This window comes from Pogona vitticeps, chromosome 5 (genome assembly GCF_051106095.1).
Source record: "Pogona vitticeps strain Pit_001003342236 chromosome 5, PviZW2.1, whole genome shotgun sequence".
Taxonomy (NCBI): Eukaryota; Metazoa; Chordata; class Lepidosauria; order Squamata; family Agamidae; genus Pogona; species Pogona vitticeps.
In genome coordinates, this window is record NC_135787.1 from 194725638 (window position 1) to 194741257 (window position 15620).

General features: G+C 50.4%; 1 protein-coding gene and 1 non-coding gene across 2 annotated transcripts; one reads left to right on the forward strand and one right to left on the reverse strand.

The window, feature by feature from the left end:
• Positions 1–1623: 1623 nt before the first annotated feature.
• Positions 1624–12196, reverse strand: OPN1SW (opsin 1, short wave sensitive). The gene is made up of 5 exons (XM_020812457.3): positions 10633–12196; positions 8655–8823; positions 6619–6784; positions 5954–6193; positions 1624–4883 (listed from the first exon to the last, which is right to left on the reverse strand). Exons 1-5 carry the CDS (start codon positions 11117–11119, stop codon positions 4761–4763), a joined length of 1185 nt encoding a protein of 394 aa, XP_020668116.3. The 5' UTR covers positions 11120–12196; the 3' UTR covers positions 1624–4760.
• A 649-nt stretch (positions 12197–12845) lies between these two features.
• On the forward strand, positions 12846–12917 carry TRNAP-AGG (transfer RNA proline (anticodon AGG)). Its single transcript has one exon. It is a non-coding gene; the product is annotated as a tRNA-Pro (tRNA).
• The last annotated feature ends 2703 nt before the right edge of the window (positions 12918–15620 follow it).

Here is a 15620-nt window from a genome sequence, read left to right on the forward strand (position 1 = left end):
TGTGAAGAAATAACTTTTTTTCTGCCAAATTCTGAATTTTCTGCTCAGACCGAGAAAGCCAAAGTTGCAGCAAGCCACGGATGTGGAGAAAAGCCAGGATCTTGTTTAGCCCAAAGTATACAGGGTTTGATCAATTTCTTCAGATGTCTTAGGATCATAAGACGGGCAGTGTTGGATCCATCTTGAGGCCTCTTTCCGTTGAGCATTGGGTTTCTGCAGCGGCCAAATGGGTGGGAAGCAAGGGCTTCTTCCTACGCCTTTCCTGCTGTCATTCCTGGCAGTGGGCTCTGGGAGCCGTCCTGCCTCCTCTCCTGGAGAGGGAGCACCTGCCCACGATGAATAGTCAGCTGGCAAGGCTGTGGGTCCCAGCCTTGAATCCCGAGCCCCAACTCTTGAGTCCCTACCCCAAACAAGCTTTTTTTCCCCCCAAAGAAAAGGGAGGGGTGGGCAGGTTCTGAGTCACGAGTTGAGTCCGTGGCATTGAAAAAGAAAAAAACCCATCGAGTTGTCAGTACGACTGAAGTCTGACTTTACAGCAAGTGATTTGCGTCCCCATTCCCTGATTCTGTGAGCTGCCGGCTAGCTTTGCGCTTTAGGCCTCTCGCTGCGGAGCCAGAAGTTGGGGGTTCTAAAGAAGACGATGCTCCAGTCACTATGGACGGAGGAGTGGAACTGGTAAGGCCAGTCCTTCCCAGTCTTGCAGACCTTAAAAGCCCTCGCTGAGTCGCTACCAGTCAGTTCCAGCTTGACCGGTAGGGACCCTCATGTCACAGAACGCCTCGTGTGACTGACGCTCTGGAAAAGGGGCTAAAGAGGAGGAACGGCTCTCCAGAGAAAGCCTACGGAGAGACAGAGGGCGAAGGTCCTGGGGGGTGGTGGAAGGGGGTCAAGGGCAAGGACTGGCGAGAGTGGGCTTTCCCTCACCCGATGCCCACGAGCATGCCCTGCTCTCAGCGCCAAGGGCCAACCAAGGACCCTTGGCTTCCACGAAGGTGGCTGCCCTCTCGGGCTGACCTGCTCAATTTCGCCCGGCGTAATCGGAGATGTAAAACTGGCCGTTTCTCTGCTCTTGGCACATCTGGTGCCCAGCTGCCTCCGTGAAGGATATACCACTGGGGTCCAACTTGAGATTGCATTCGGATATATGAACATTTGGTTTATTGTAAGCTCCTTAAGAAAAAAAAAGCGGATATACAAGTAGTGGCAGGTTCTGTGGTCATATCATACATGCTTTGTAGACTTAAAAAAACCCCACACTTCCATGTCGGGGAGAGGAAGTAGATTCTGCCCGTCACCCGAAGCTGACAGAGGCCAAAGGATTCACTAGTAAAATAGCGGTATATTGTATTCTGGACGCCACGACAGTCAGATAACGGTGTTATAACAGTAGGTTTTTTTAAAAAAAGAACCAGCTGTTTGCAGCAAGACAAGTGCAGTAAAAGCAATTCTCTAAATTTCAACTGTCACGCACCAGGAGAGATTTTTCCCCTCACTTCTCACAGAATTAGATGTTCATAGTAGGAATTCTGGGACACGTTTGCCTTACCCCGCTTAGAAAAACCTCTCAGCTTCAGCCGGGTGTAAATGACAGATGTTTGACCCCTTTCCTCACCACCACCTTTTTCTGCAGACACAGAATAATACGTGGCCATTCAGGGCCATTTGGTGGGTTTCTCAGCGAGAATCCTCCTTGGGAAATGGTAGACAATAGAGGTTCCTGAAACGCTTTTGCTAAAGGCAGTGCAGTGCTTAACCCTAATGCTATCCTTCAATAAACTGGAGTTGTTAGACAATAAAAAAAGCCCCACTTCTCACTCAGTGCAATGTTTTGTTTTTTAATCCTCATGCATGAGGGTTAAAGCATCCTTCAGACTTTCTCAAAACCGCCTTGTAATGGAAGAGTCCAAAGCGTGGCGCAGATTTCTGGAAGCTCCTTGCACCCGTCTTGCTGCAAGCAGATGAGGCTGGGACTGCTGACCTTCCATAAAGCCTGGGGGCAAGTCATGGCGCACTTGTTACAACCACAGCACTACCCCAGCCCACAAGAGAGGGGTGTGTGTGTGTGTGTGTCTTTTCTGCTCCAAAAGTCACACCAGGAGCTGGAGGGGAAGACACAACCGGACTGTGTGATGTGAAGTTGCCCCATCCCCACCACTGGGCCCAAAGTCCACCTTTCAGAAGAGGAATGGGCAATAAATATTTTAGGAGGACGTTTCTCAGAAGCTAAAATGGATGCTTAGAAGATACCACAGAAGGAATCAGGAGGTGTTGGGTTTTTTTTTTTTTGGAGGAAAACCACCAGGGTTTCCCCCATAATCCAGAAGCTCTTCTTTGCTGTCGGTGGAAACAGATGCCCTGCCCACCTCTTTCCATCATCTGCCCATGAGTCTTGCTTTTGAAACTGGAGATACTGCGCTTCCCACCTGGGACTTCCGCCACAGCTATCAAGCTTCAGGCCCTTCCGATCAAATCTCATGCTCCTCAGCCTTCCCCTTCAGGGCCCTGCTCTGTTTGTCGTCCCAGCGCCCTGACGCTCTCTTGTCGCTCCGACTCAGGGCTCCCTCCCTGTCCCATCGATGCTGGGGAAAGCTCTCTATGCGTGGCCTCCTGCCATGTTTTCTTCTGACCCCGGCTTTCATGCCTGAAGCGCACTTCAGAAAACACTCTCTCCCACAATGAGTTAAGATGCCAGGGTCATCCGAATCACCGACTCCCCCCCCCATCTGTGCGACACCTCCGCCCAAATCTTGGAGTCGGGGGGGGGGGGAACGGCATAGCCAGCTCCAAAGGGCGACAGGACCAAAACCTCATCGTCCTCAGACACTCCTTTTACAGTGGGGTCTTGACTTGAGAACTTAATCCGTATTGGAAGGCGGTTCTCAAGTCAAAAAGTCTGTAGGTCAAGTCTCCATTGAGCTACAGTGCATTGAAAACCGATTAATCCCGTAACAGGCCGTTTTTGTTCCATTTTGGTTTTTTTTCTGGTCTGTAACTCAAATCTCAGTCTGCAAGTCAAACCTAAATTTTGCGGCCAGAGAAGTCTGTAACTCAAAAAGTCTGTAAGTCAAGCCGTCTGTAAGTCAAGGGTCCACTGTAATGTCAAGGGGACCAGATGAGGACCCACTGACCCCCAGAACTCCCCGATTCTTGCAGCTGCTGCCTTCAAGCAACGGTCCGATATCTTGTCTCTTCCGTTTCTCCCTCTCCCGTTTTTGAGCGAGACGGAGCCGTCTCTGGCGCTGGAGCTTCCTATGAGAATGGCCTAGGGAGGGAGAGGCACACCTGAGCCAGAAGATGGAGCAGCCAGACTGGAAGGGCCATCGTGAGCCCGCCTGTTTGGTCTTTCCTTCTGTCTGGGGAGCGGCCGCTGGAGGCCGGACACAGGCGCCAGGCTGGCTGGCTCGTGGCTTTCCGACAGCTGAGAACAACAGGTAAGTTTGCACCCTTTCAGCAGGACATTTTTCACATCCGCCTAGAGTGGTCCTATGTGATTCAGATAGGCGGGATATAAATTAAATAAATAAATAAATAAATAAATACATCCTCTGCAAGCTGGCTGGAGAGCTCAGTGGTTTAGGTCTCTGGCTGTGGAGTCCAAAGTTGGGAGTTCGATCCCCCCGCTGTGCATCTCAGAAGAGCCAGCCTGGGTGGCCTTGGGCCAAAGTGGCGCAATGGTCCAAGGGTGCCCCCAGAAGAAGAAAGGAAGAAGAAACCACTTCTGACCACTCTCTGCCTTGAAAAGCATGAAAAAGGTGGTCATCACTCAGAACTGACTTGGACGGCACATGATTATTATTCTTAAATCTCACCACCCAACCCACAATGGCCTCGCTCTTGTGACAGCACTGGAGAAAAGTCTTTCAGTTCCTGGGGGGGGGGGGAGCAATTTGCTTTTCTGCTGGCTTCACTCTCTCAGCAGCCGACACACTTACCATTCTCCCCAATGACACCTATCCAACATTTTTCTCTACGCTAACTCGTACGTTTTTTGGGATTAAAAAAAAACCCAACAACACACACATTATAATTCTTGTGCTTGGAACTTGAAAATATTCTACTGGATCCTACAGAAGAGTAGAAAAAACTCAAGGGGGCTCTTGGGAAACTTTATACAGGTTTCAGCACCCCCTGGCTCTGAATACCCCCACCCACCCACCCCGCCTTTCTTTTAATGCGTGCTCCCTCTCCTCTGGTTTTCCCATCCACCGCATTCTTCTGTGGCTCCCATCCCTCGTATCCCTTGTTGATGCTCCAGCTTCCTGCACTTTTCAGCCTCATCATCACAAGGAGAGTTTTAATGGGATTAAATCGCAGGCTTCCTCTGACAGTTCAGTTGCTCGCGTTGCTTCCAAACGAGGAACCAATTCAGAGGGTTTGCACAGCAGCAGGTCGTTCCCTGTGGAAATGGCTGGGAGGCCCGGGTTGCTGGCTGAAGGACAGAGAGGTTTCCTGCTGGGGAGGCAGGGGGCTCAGAGATTCCTGGGCATGGCAGCCCCCGGAGTGCTGCCCTCTTGGCACAGTCTCTCTCCCCCCCACCCGGTTTCCCGCCGCCCCCCCACCTCAGGTGCCGGGACAATGAAGTTCATTGGGTCCTTGTAAAGCTAAGAGAGACCAAAATCAAGTGGAGGTTAAAGTCCGTGGCGGTCACCCTTCCAGCCCGTAGCACCCGTGGGGCTCCCTCTGCTGACAAGCAGCGCATACGTGGCTTCGGGGAAGGGGGTGGCCGTGCTTCTCGGTGGGATCCCCACGGCACCATCTCCTTAGCTGGGGCTGACTTGGCTGGAAGAGACGGAGGAGACCTCCGTTTTTTGGGCTGAGCTCGAGACGTCGGACTCATCTGTCATGGGTTTGCCACATACTGTTTCCATAATGCAAGCCCTGAACTGTGGGGAGAATTGAGAGAGAGAGAGAGAGAGAATAGCATCACAGAGTGATGGAGTTGGAAGGGCCAACTATAAGGCCATCACGTCCAACCCCCTGCTCGGTGAAGAAATCCACGTCGAAGCAGATTGGACAGATGGGTTTCTAAATTTCTCTTGAGTGCCTCTCAGGCGTTGGATCACTCACTACTTGCCTTTGAGGTCATGGTTTCCATTGTTGTGCTGCTCTAACAGTTAGGAAGTTTTTCCTGATCTTCAGCCTAAATCTGGCTTCCTGTTTGGCTCCATTTAGAAGAGGTTAGAGATCAAGCCCAGACACATGACTGCTTCATTAGAAGCCTCAGATTGATCTTCACCAATGGTTCCCCAACCTTGGGCCTCCAGATGTTCTTGGAGGACAACTCTCAGAAGCCTTCACCACCACCTCTGCTGGCCAGGATTTCTGGGAGTTGAAGTCCAAGAACATCTGGAGGCTCAAGGTTGGGGAACTACACAACCCAGAGACCCATAATCTATCCCTATTTCACCCTAAATGTCTTTGTTTTAAACTTCCATTCTCTTTCCTTATAGGAGGGCACTGTGTGACATTTTTATGCATGCCTAGATATCAAGGCTTAGTGCCTTTCCTCACCCCCACCCCCATGTGAAGTAGCTTTGATTCTCCTGTATTTTGTACATAAGACGTTGTCTGCCCCTTGGTCATGTGGACCAAAAGAGTTTCTTGAATTTTTGATGTCTTCCCTTACAGTTTGGGAGGTAACCAGATGTTGTGACCTAACTAGAAATGGGAGAAGTGGAAGTAGAAATGGACTACGACTTTCAGTATCCCACCCGTTACCAGGAGGATTGTGGGAGGATCCTGGGAATTAAAATCCAAGAAAACGGGAATCCTATCTCTGGGCCTATGGGCAACGTCACATTTGGTATTCTGTTCAGCAAATACAGAATTTGTAGCCCACAAGGATTGGCTTTTCTAGGCATGGTGCATAAGCGATGGACAGTCTTAAGTTAACCAGTTGCTCTCACTCACTAATACAGGGGTTGCAGCCATCTCCTCCAGTTGGGACGCTTACCTGTTTGTTCATGAAGCAGTAGATAATGGGGTTGTAGACACAGGCGCTCTTGGAGAAGAAGGCGGGAATGGTGACCATGCGCAAGTCAATGCCGTGATCCCGGTTGTTCACCATGTACATGGCCAGGGCTGCATAGGGAACGTAGCAGAGGCAGAAGGATCCCACCATCACCACCACCATGCGGGAAACCTCCCGCTCAGCCTTCTGGGTCGTGGCTGACTCCTGCTGCTGAGCCGCGACCTGTTGCGGGGAACGATAGGCAACAAGTCTTGAAAAAAAATCCAAGATGGCGGTGCATTGCTCTGCAGCACTGGGAGGCGAGCTGGATAAAGCTAATGTTGGCCCTGTCAACTTATTCCTTTCATGCAATCTTTGCAGCCCCCCCAGACCCTCAAAACCCCCTCCATTCCTGTCTGCCTTTGCTTACACCCTCCAAGGAGTGGATGGATGTCCCTGGCTTGTGGGGTTTTGATTTCACTGTGGATCACCAGGAAAGAGATTTCCTGCTCTGGATGGAGAACTCCGTGAAAACGCCACATTTCTCCTGCACCTGGCAAAGCCCAAGCCAGGAAAAGGCTGCCTCTCAGATCTGCGGTGTGATCTCATTTGGAAAGCGGATGCCTGTGTGTACAAACAGCTGTCCTGGTGTAGTTAGAGATACTTACGGCCCGGAGGGCGCCCAAAAGCTGGGAGTAGGAGAAGACAATGAGGGTCAAGGGCACGATGAAGCAAAAGACGAAGAGGAACCAGGTGTAATATTCACTCTTGTACTTGGTCCCCACGGTGTACCAATCTGGGCCACAGGAACACTGGAGGCCCTCTGGGATGAACCTGGAGGAGGAGAAGGGCAAGGGGCAAGGTGAACAGAAAGGCTGGGGAATGAGGTTGAGATGTTTTTGAATTGAATTTTCAAAAGCCTCCACCCAAATCAAGGATTCTGGGAGTTGAAGCCCAAGAAGATCTCATCGGCTACAAAGGTGTGATAGACTGTGCCGTTCTATCGCTAAAGCACTTGCTTTACAGCAGAGTCTTAACATGATGTAGTGCAACTTCCTCTCCAGCATTTCCTAATTCATCAGGATGATCGTCTTTCTACAATAAGGATGGACAAAGATGGCCACCCCAGACTGCTTCTGAAGGAAACCACCACCCCCCCGGATGAAAATCTGCTTTAAAACTATGTACATTTTTCACCTCCTCCTGAAGGACTAAAGGAGTGGCATATTCACATTGCAGAAGGGTTGCAAGACCCTGCCAAGCACCCTCAAAACAAACAAACAAAATTTAAAAAATGGGTATACGCTGACATCTGGGTTGGATATTTTCCCATATATGTTAGCATTTCTGTGATGGTGGCGTTGCATTAATTCTCCATCGGGGCTGAGCCAGACCTCCCCAGACTTGATATGGAGGAGGAGCAGCCCTATCTTGCAAAAACTGAACTTCTGGAATAATAAAAATCATAGAAGCATGGAATAATGAGGTTGGAAGGGGCCTGTAAGTCCGACCCCCTGCTAGAGGCAGGAATCTAAAGTCAAAGGATATCTGCCAAGTGGTTGTCCAATTTTCTCTTGAAGGCCACCATGGCTGGAGTGCTCGGCGCTTCTCGAGGTCATGGGTTCCGTTGTCGTACTGCTCTAACAGTTAAGAGGTTTTTCCTGATATTCAGCCTAAATCTGGCTTCCTGTTGCTTTGAGCCCCTTCTTATATCTCCTTCACTCTGGGATGACGGAGAACAGATCCTGCCCTTCCTCTGTAGGACTACCTTCCAAGTCTTTGAAAAGTGTGATCCTGTCTCCTCTCTGTCTTCTTTTCTCAAGACTAAACAGGTCCAGTTTTTTCAGTCTTTCCTCCTCAAAGGGCTTGGTTTCCAGTCCCCTAATGATCCAGGTCATTAGTAAAAACGTCAAAGGGCACCAAGCCCATGACTGAGCCTCGGGGCACCCCGCTTGTTACTTCCACCCGGTGCCAGAAGGCGGCTCTCTGTGCTTGAGCCAGGGAAGGATCCCACCGGATGAAGGCACATGCGTGGCTACAAGCCGCCAAGTGACGTTCTCGGCTGCACGGTGAGGCTCCTCAGGAGAAGAGACCCCCTCAAGAAGGGGGCTTCCTTGAAGGCAAGCTCTTTCTCCCAGAGACCAGAGGGCCCAATCCATTCCCAGCTGAATAAATGCCAGCAGCTGTACCCTAGGGGTAGCTCAGCTACATCAACCTTAGACTGGCTCACAAGAGTTTGCTTAGGGACCACATCCCTTCCGGCTTCTGACTTGCCCTCTGTATCTCCTGCCCCCTTTTCGCTCCTTCCTGGCTGTGTAAGACTTTCTGGATGGCCTTGACGGCTCTTCTTGGGCCCTGTTTTCCGATTTTCTGCAGCATGGTCTGGTAGGACTTTGTTTGCTAGTGCCCCCCGGGACCGGCCCTCTTGGGAGCAGGACAAAGACTGGCCTTGGTCTCATCCGTAGGGATGCTGGAGTTACAAACACTTGCCGCCTGTCCGGCTCCAGCAAAGCTGCCCGTCCCTGCTCTGTGGCATGACATTCACGCAGCTGGTGGAAGAATTCTGTGAAACTCAGAACCGGACAGTACCCGTGGCTTTCAGGAAAGGCTCATGGCAGCGTTCTCTTCCCGATGCTCATTGGTTTGGTGGGCAGGGGAGAACCTGTCTTATGCGCGCACACACACACACCATTTCTCACTTTACCTGCTCCACCCGAAGAAGGGCGGGATGGAGACCCCGATCCCGATGAACCACGTGGCCGCCACCACCAGCAGGGCGTGCTTGGAGTTGAAACGGAAGTTCCCAAAGGGCTTGCAGATGACGATGTAGCGCTCGAAGGCAAGGAACGCCAAGGACCAGCCGGTGACCAGACCTGCCGAGGAGCCGGGGTGGAGAGACGGTGAGGTGGACCCAGGCGGGCGCTGACTTAAAGGTTTTCTTTATTTATGGCTTGGCTGCATTTATACCCTGACTGTTCTCCGGTCAGTGGAAGGCAGCCCGCGTTGCTCTACCCACCCACCGCCTGGTTATCCTCTCACAACAGCCCTGTGAGGCAGGGCAAGGCAGGTAAGGGACCCCAGATCCGCTCCCTGAGTTTCAAGGCTGAGTAAAGGTTGGAAATGATCTTTGTTTGGAGGTTTCCAACCCTTTAACTCTTGCTCCACATTGATCAGGGACCTGAAACCAGGGCAGGGCAGAAATAATGTTGAATCCCACCTCCCAACATCCTCACCCTCATGGCTGCTTAGAGATGGTGGGAATTGTCATGTACAAGAGGGATTTTTCTGAACTCTGAAGACAGATCCCAGGCTTTCCAAAGCCGCCTTGAAACTTTATGGATATCCAGACTGCAAATTTTATAGTGGACGTATCTCCTGCCCCGGCTGAAGGTTCAAAGTGCTTGCAAACACCTTATCTCTGAAAATGTGACGAAGCCAAATAAGCTAGGCTGGCATTAGGGTCTCTGTGGCGCCTTCTTCAAGTAACCTGTGGAACTCAATGCCACAAGATGTGGCAATGAGCAAACGTTTGAGTGGCCTTTGGAGAAGATGAGATAAACTAGCAGGAGGAGAGATCTGGGGGCCACGATGGCTTTAGGGTCGCTACCTGGCGCCTTCCGGTTCACTAATGGCTTCCCTCAAAAGTACCACACATCCCAACATGAGATGATGGCTTCTTTCCCAGCCTGGTTATAAACCTCCCAGAGTCATCTCACTGATCAGCATGGCTGCTGGGTCTATTCGGTCTGATTCCCCGAGACTATTATTTGGAAAATCAACGCCCCATCCCTCGTCAGATGGCAGTGATGGGAATTGTAATCCAACACACCCAAAGGGACTCCAGTTTTGGGTAGGGCGGGAAAAGAGATCCATTCAATGAGTTCCTTATGCGAAAAGATTCTAGAGTGACTTCATGAAATTTTGGAGTGGGGGGACTCCCCTCTCTCCAATTGCTAAATGATTTGCCTGATGAAGGTTTCTGGAGAACCGGGAAAAACTTACATTCCTGTTCATCTAAACGGAAAGCTTTCCTAATTCTGTGAATGTGCAGCCGGTCCTGACAAGGGAATCACCCGACTGTGTCTTCTCTTTGCATTCCCAGGGCTCCAAATGGTTGCTCTCTCTCTCTCTCAATGGAATTTATGGAACTGTAATGGCATTTTTCAGAGCTGTTTCTTATTGATTGCTAAGGTTTTTCACCCCGACCCCCAGGGATGGAGACTCAAGTCAAGGAACTCACAGTCAAGTCAGACTTGAGTTGGATGGGTGAATCGAGTCGACCTGGGCTTTCCCCCTCTCCAATGACTGAACCAACGCACCCCTTCCTTCCTTCCTTCCTTCCTTCCTTCCTTCCTTCCTTCCTTCCTTCCTTCCTTCCTTCCTTCCTTCCTTCCTTCCTTCCTTCCTTCCTTCCTTCCTTCCTTCCTTCCTTCCTTCCAACAGGGACTCATACTTGAAGCTTGGGAGTTGGTACCAACGGCTCGGACTTCAGAGTTGGACCCAAAGACTTTCTAGGGTCCCGGCCAACCCCCACCATTGATCATGCTTGAGCCGGCCGATTGCCTTCTCATCCAGGGCACCACCTCTGCGGCTGCCCACCCATCCTGCTCTCAAAGGACGCCCTCGTGGTGCCCACCCCCCCCCCCAAAATGGCCGGCTACCTGCTAGGGGCCCCGATCTACCTGCCACGGAGCCGAGGAAAGCCTCCAAAGCGCAGACGTGTTTGCCGAAGAAGAAGTAGCCTTGAGAGCTGGCTAAGAAGACGGTGAAGACGGAGAAGACGCAAAAGAGGAAGCCGGCGAAGGAGATGTTGACCAGGATGTAGTTGAGCGGCTGCCGGAGCTTCTTGTATTTGACGGTGACCACGAGGATGATGGCATTGAGCGGGGTGCCGAGAAAGAAGACGAAGCCCATGAAGGCCGTCTGGAAGTAGAAGGCCCACATCGGGGCGATGTGATACTGGGGGCCATCCCAGGGCCCCACCGAGGAGATGTTTTCAAAGAGGTAGAAGTCTTCCTCTCCGGACATCCCTCCCCCGTTTGTTGCCGCTGGGACCACGACCACGGAAAACCCGTCCCCCGTGGGACCCCGTCCCCTCCTCTTATAGAGTGCCAGAGGGGAGAATCCACTTAAGGGCTCAAGCCGGGATCTGGCTGTAATCCTGATCATCCCAGAGGCAAACTTGGGGATTAAGAGCGCCTAAGATCCTTACCTTCTGTCCTGTAAACCCCTCTGAGAGGTTAATCTCGTTTGCCGCGCTGGTCGGAGCCGATTCGGGGTGTTCTTGGGATTGCAAGAGAGCAAAAACAGAGGGCAGAGCCAAGGAGAGGCACCTGTCGTTGTGCGCAGGAAGGCGTCTCTCCATGGAGGAGGAGAAGAAGAAGAAGGAGAAGAAGAAGGAGAAGAAGGAGAAGAAGAAGAAGAAGAAGAAGAAGAAGAAGAAGAAGAAGAAGGAGGAGGAGGAGGAGGAGGAGGAGGAGGAGGAGGAGGAGGAGGAGGAGGAGGAGTTGGGGGGCAAACAGCTCACCCTTCGCCCCCTTGCCCTCCCTCCCACTCCCATGACTGGAAAGTTGGCTCGGGCATCTTTCTGGCTAAGGGGTTGGTTACAGTGGGAGCCTCAAACGGACGTCCAGCCCACTTCCTCACTTGCTCCTGTTCTCCCCGTTCGCTTTGGACTGATTGTGACCCTAAAAGGGTTTTCGAGGTCTATGGGGGGATCTCCAAGGAGTGGTTCTCCCGTTGGCAAACCCCCAGGGAGGTCTTGCGCAGCAGGACCGTGATTTGGACGTGAGCTTTCCGAGCCCTGACCGGGCCGCTCTGGGTCTTAGAATCATGACGAGCCGTCAAGTGTCTCCTGACTTAGCGTGACCCTAATAGGGCTTCCGAGGTATGCGAGATATTTAAAGAGGGGTTTACTCTTGCTGTTGCCGAGTGAGCGGCCACGACGGAAAGGGGATCGGAACCCAGCTTTCCTGAGCCCTTGTAGTGACCCTAATAGGGCTTTCTAGATAAGTGAGATGTGTAAGGATTGGTTTGACCCGTTCCACTCCCTCAGTGAGTTTCCATGATGAAGCAGGGATTCGAACCCAGGACTCCCTGAGCCCAACACTGTCCACTACACCACACTGGGTGTCTTGAGTCCTAGGACGACCTTAGTCCACTCAATCACGTTGGCTTGATCAAAACCAGGAGAGATTTGCTGTCAGGGGGACCTCAAGAGATGCACAGCCGTCTTTTATCTCCCTGTACTCAGACAACATATCGCTTGATGGAAGCAAAGTGGGTGCCGTCTGGGGGGTGCTGGGTGTACCCTAAGCCAGGGAGCTGGTGTGGGGAGCAATTAGAGAGTCTGTGTGGTTAGGGTCCCAACCAGGGAATTTTGGGAGAGGCCTGGGTTCAAATCCCGGCTTGGCCATGAAAACAGGGTGGGTGGCCTCCGCCCAGTGGCTTTCTCGGCCTGACTTTGATCTCACCCGCCTGTTATGAAGATTAAGCGGGCAGAACAGGCAAGACCACCATCTTGTGAGAAGACGTTCAAGAGAAACCCACCTGGTTTCACGGAGCTCCGTGGGACTCCCTCCTTAGCACATGTGTGCAGAATTAAGTGCGGCCGCCAGTGGCGAGGGGCATTCAGAAACCCCACCCCTTCTTTGGGACTTAGGCGTCCCTAAGATTCCCCGGACTATGCGCTCGGCTCCCATGCCAGCAAAGAAAGGGTGAAGTTCTGTTCTGAGTCAATGCTGCACTTGCCTGGCCACCGCACGCACGCACACACAAACACGAGGTTGGCTGGCGCATGCATGCATAACACAGGCCTGCCAGAAGCTGGGAGTGTAATTTGAGCCTGTAATTACCGTCCGCCTGAAGAAACATCTGGAAGGCATATATCACAACTGGCTCGTTGGTCTAGGGGTATGATTCTCGCTTAGGGTGCGAGAGGTCCCGGGTTCAAATCCCGGACGAGCCCTGCTTTTTTTAAAAAAAACCCTCTCTCTACCCACATCTTGACAGTATCTCAGGAAGCAGAAGGGAGTAGAGAGAAATTGGTTTGGGGCATTGTCTTCCCCCGTCCCCCCCCAGGAGGTGCGTGGCAGAGACAAGCGAGGACCAAGAAATAAATACATAACTAAACACCACTGTGCATGACCAGCTTCTGAATTTAACCCAGTGGATCACATAGATAAAAGGACAGTTTAAAAGTAGAGGTTGCAGCTCTTCTTCGGTTACCAGTTTTTGTGATCTGATTCTTTTAATGTGTCAGCTGAGCCAGGATTCTCACCAGCAACTGCTTTGCGTTATGGTCGCTCAAAGGTGCAATCCCACATGTACAGTATTTATCTGGCAGTAATCACCATTCAGAACCCAGGGGACTTTTTTTCTCAGAGAAGATGCGCAGAGGGTTGTTCTTCAGGCTTGCAATCCTATGTACATCCAGGGCCCATCCTTTAGCATTAGATGTCGCTTCATAATGTCACTCCAAAAGCTGGGCCAGATTCCCATGTGAAAAGTGTGGAAGCAGCGTAAAACCTTTAAGATACGCAGATGACACCGTATGAATGTCAGGAATCAGCAACGAAGAAGAATGACTCTTGATGAAGGCGAAAAAAGAAAGCATAAAAGCAGGATTACAGTTGAACATTAAAACATGTTGGTGAAAAGGCAATAATGCTGGGAAAAGCTGAAGGCCGCAGGAGAAGAAGGGAACCAAACAATAAAGGAATCCGTTAGTTACACCTGAGCAGGACTGTTAGCAGTCAGACCTCTAGGAGGTCACTAAGTCATAGAGGTCACCCTAAGTCAGAATTCCATAGACAGCACATAACAGATGTGTCACTCGAAGGTCCCTTTGGGGGTCAGCCAGGCTTTACAGGAGAGCTTTACAACCAAGTGAGGACTGTAGTACAAGGCTAAATTTAAAAATTACCATACTGAGTTGTCATGAAGACACTGTGCAAGGTGAGCCAAGTACGTGCATCTCTTTGAGCTCCTGGCAGGAACGACAAGGACGTGAAACCATCAAATAAATAATGCATAAATATTTAACGCAAGTACCTTATAATCACTGGTAAAGGGGGGAACATTTTGGGAAGGCAGGTGTTCATAAGGGACCCATCCAGGTCCTCCACCCCCAGTTGCTGGCAGCTGCACCAGTCCGTATCAAGAAAGTCAATTTTCACCCACATCTCTGTTTTGTAAAGCCAAGGAGCCTTGATGGCGTTTCCATAGGAATTCGTATTATTGCTGCTCCAGCTGTGCAATTTATTGACTGCATTGTGCTTTGTCGAGTTGTGTTGCCCTTTTGACAGCTGGTTAGAAATATTATTTTATTCTCTCTGTCGGACAATTTCTGCGTTTGCATTTTAGAAATACGTACAGTATTTATACAAAATATAAAAGGCAAAAAGAGAGACTACTTTCCTTGACACAGGTTGATGGATTAGGGTTGACAGAAGAATGACATAAATATGAAAAATTCTGTCAAAATGCCTGCGGACAGTCTTAGAAGAGGCAGACCAACAGTCTCGGGGATACAGCTGGGACTGGATTTCGGTCCCCGAAACCAGCTTCTCAAAGGAACAGTGAGCATCAGCTGAAAGCAGCCAGGACAAACGGGTCTGATTTCAGACGCAGGGTATCTTCTTAATTGGAAAAAAAAGGTAGCAGGCAATCCTTGATCAGAAGCAACTTTCTTTTTATAGTTCAAATATCTACTATCCTTTCCTACAGGTAACGATGCTTGTTCAGAAGTGTTCTGTAGGCATCCTTCAGTCTCGAGAGACGATGGTCATGTGCTCCGTATGGAGGTCTTGGAACAGCGTCTAGCATGGCTGAGGAGGCCAATTCGAGAGGGACCATCCCTTCTTCCACACTGAAGACAAATACAATCTGTCCAGCTCCCTGATTTTGCTAGTTTCGGGGCTGCCTCAGTTTAGGTCTTATTTTCAGGGAAACAGGGTACATAGTAGGACTCAGCCATGGGATCGCATCTGCTGATTCACATATCCACAGTCTGAAAATATTAAAAATATTAAAAGAAAATCTCCAAAAACTATATTTTTTACAATGATATTATTTATTTATTTTTATTTATTTATTTATTGGACTTATATACCACCCCATAGCGCTACAAGCACTCTCCGGGCGGTTTACAATTTTTAATTATACAGGCTACACATTGCCCCCCCAGCAAGCTGGGTACTCATTTTACCAACCTCGGAAGGATGGAAGGCTGAGTCAACCTTGAGCCGGCTACCTGGGATTTGAACCCCAGGTCGTGAGCACAGTTTTAGCTGCAGTACAGCGTTTTAACCACTGCGCCACGATATTACCAGAACTAGCCATGTGGGGGTGCCAGAGACTATGCTTGCTTATAGCACTCAATAGAGAAATCTATTTCCATGGTGTCCTTACCAGAACTTGCCATGAGAGGGAGCCAGAGATCATGCAATGTATAGCATTCATTATTCTAATTACAGTATCTGTGTTTTTCAGCATCCACAGGCAGCTTGGAACTGCTGCCTGCAGCAGATATGGGGGGGGGGGGAGGCTAATTTGCTGATTAAGACAATGAGACGGTAACCACCCTATATTTCAAAAGCGATGTCATGAGGAGGGTCCAAGTTGCTTAATGAGAGTAATGAGCCTCATTTCCTAGCAGTTACATTCCAAC

Excerpts from the sequence above, each read along its gene's own strand:
- OPN1SW (XM_020812457.3), bottom strand. The coding sequence starts at position 11,119 with ATGATCAGGATTACAGCCAGATCCCGGCTTGAGCCCTTAAGTGGATTC. Across the intron at positions 8,824-10,632 it reads TTTCCTCGGCTCCGTGGCAG|GTCTGGTCACCGGCTGGTCC; the intron begins GTAGATCGGGGC and ends GCTCCTCGGCAG. Across the intron at positions 4,884-5,953 it reads ACTGCTTCATGAACAAACAG|TTCAGGGCTTGCATTATGGA; the intron begins GTAAGCGTCCCA and ends TTCTCCCCACAG.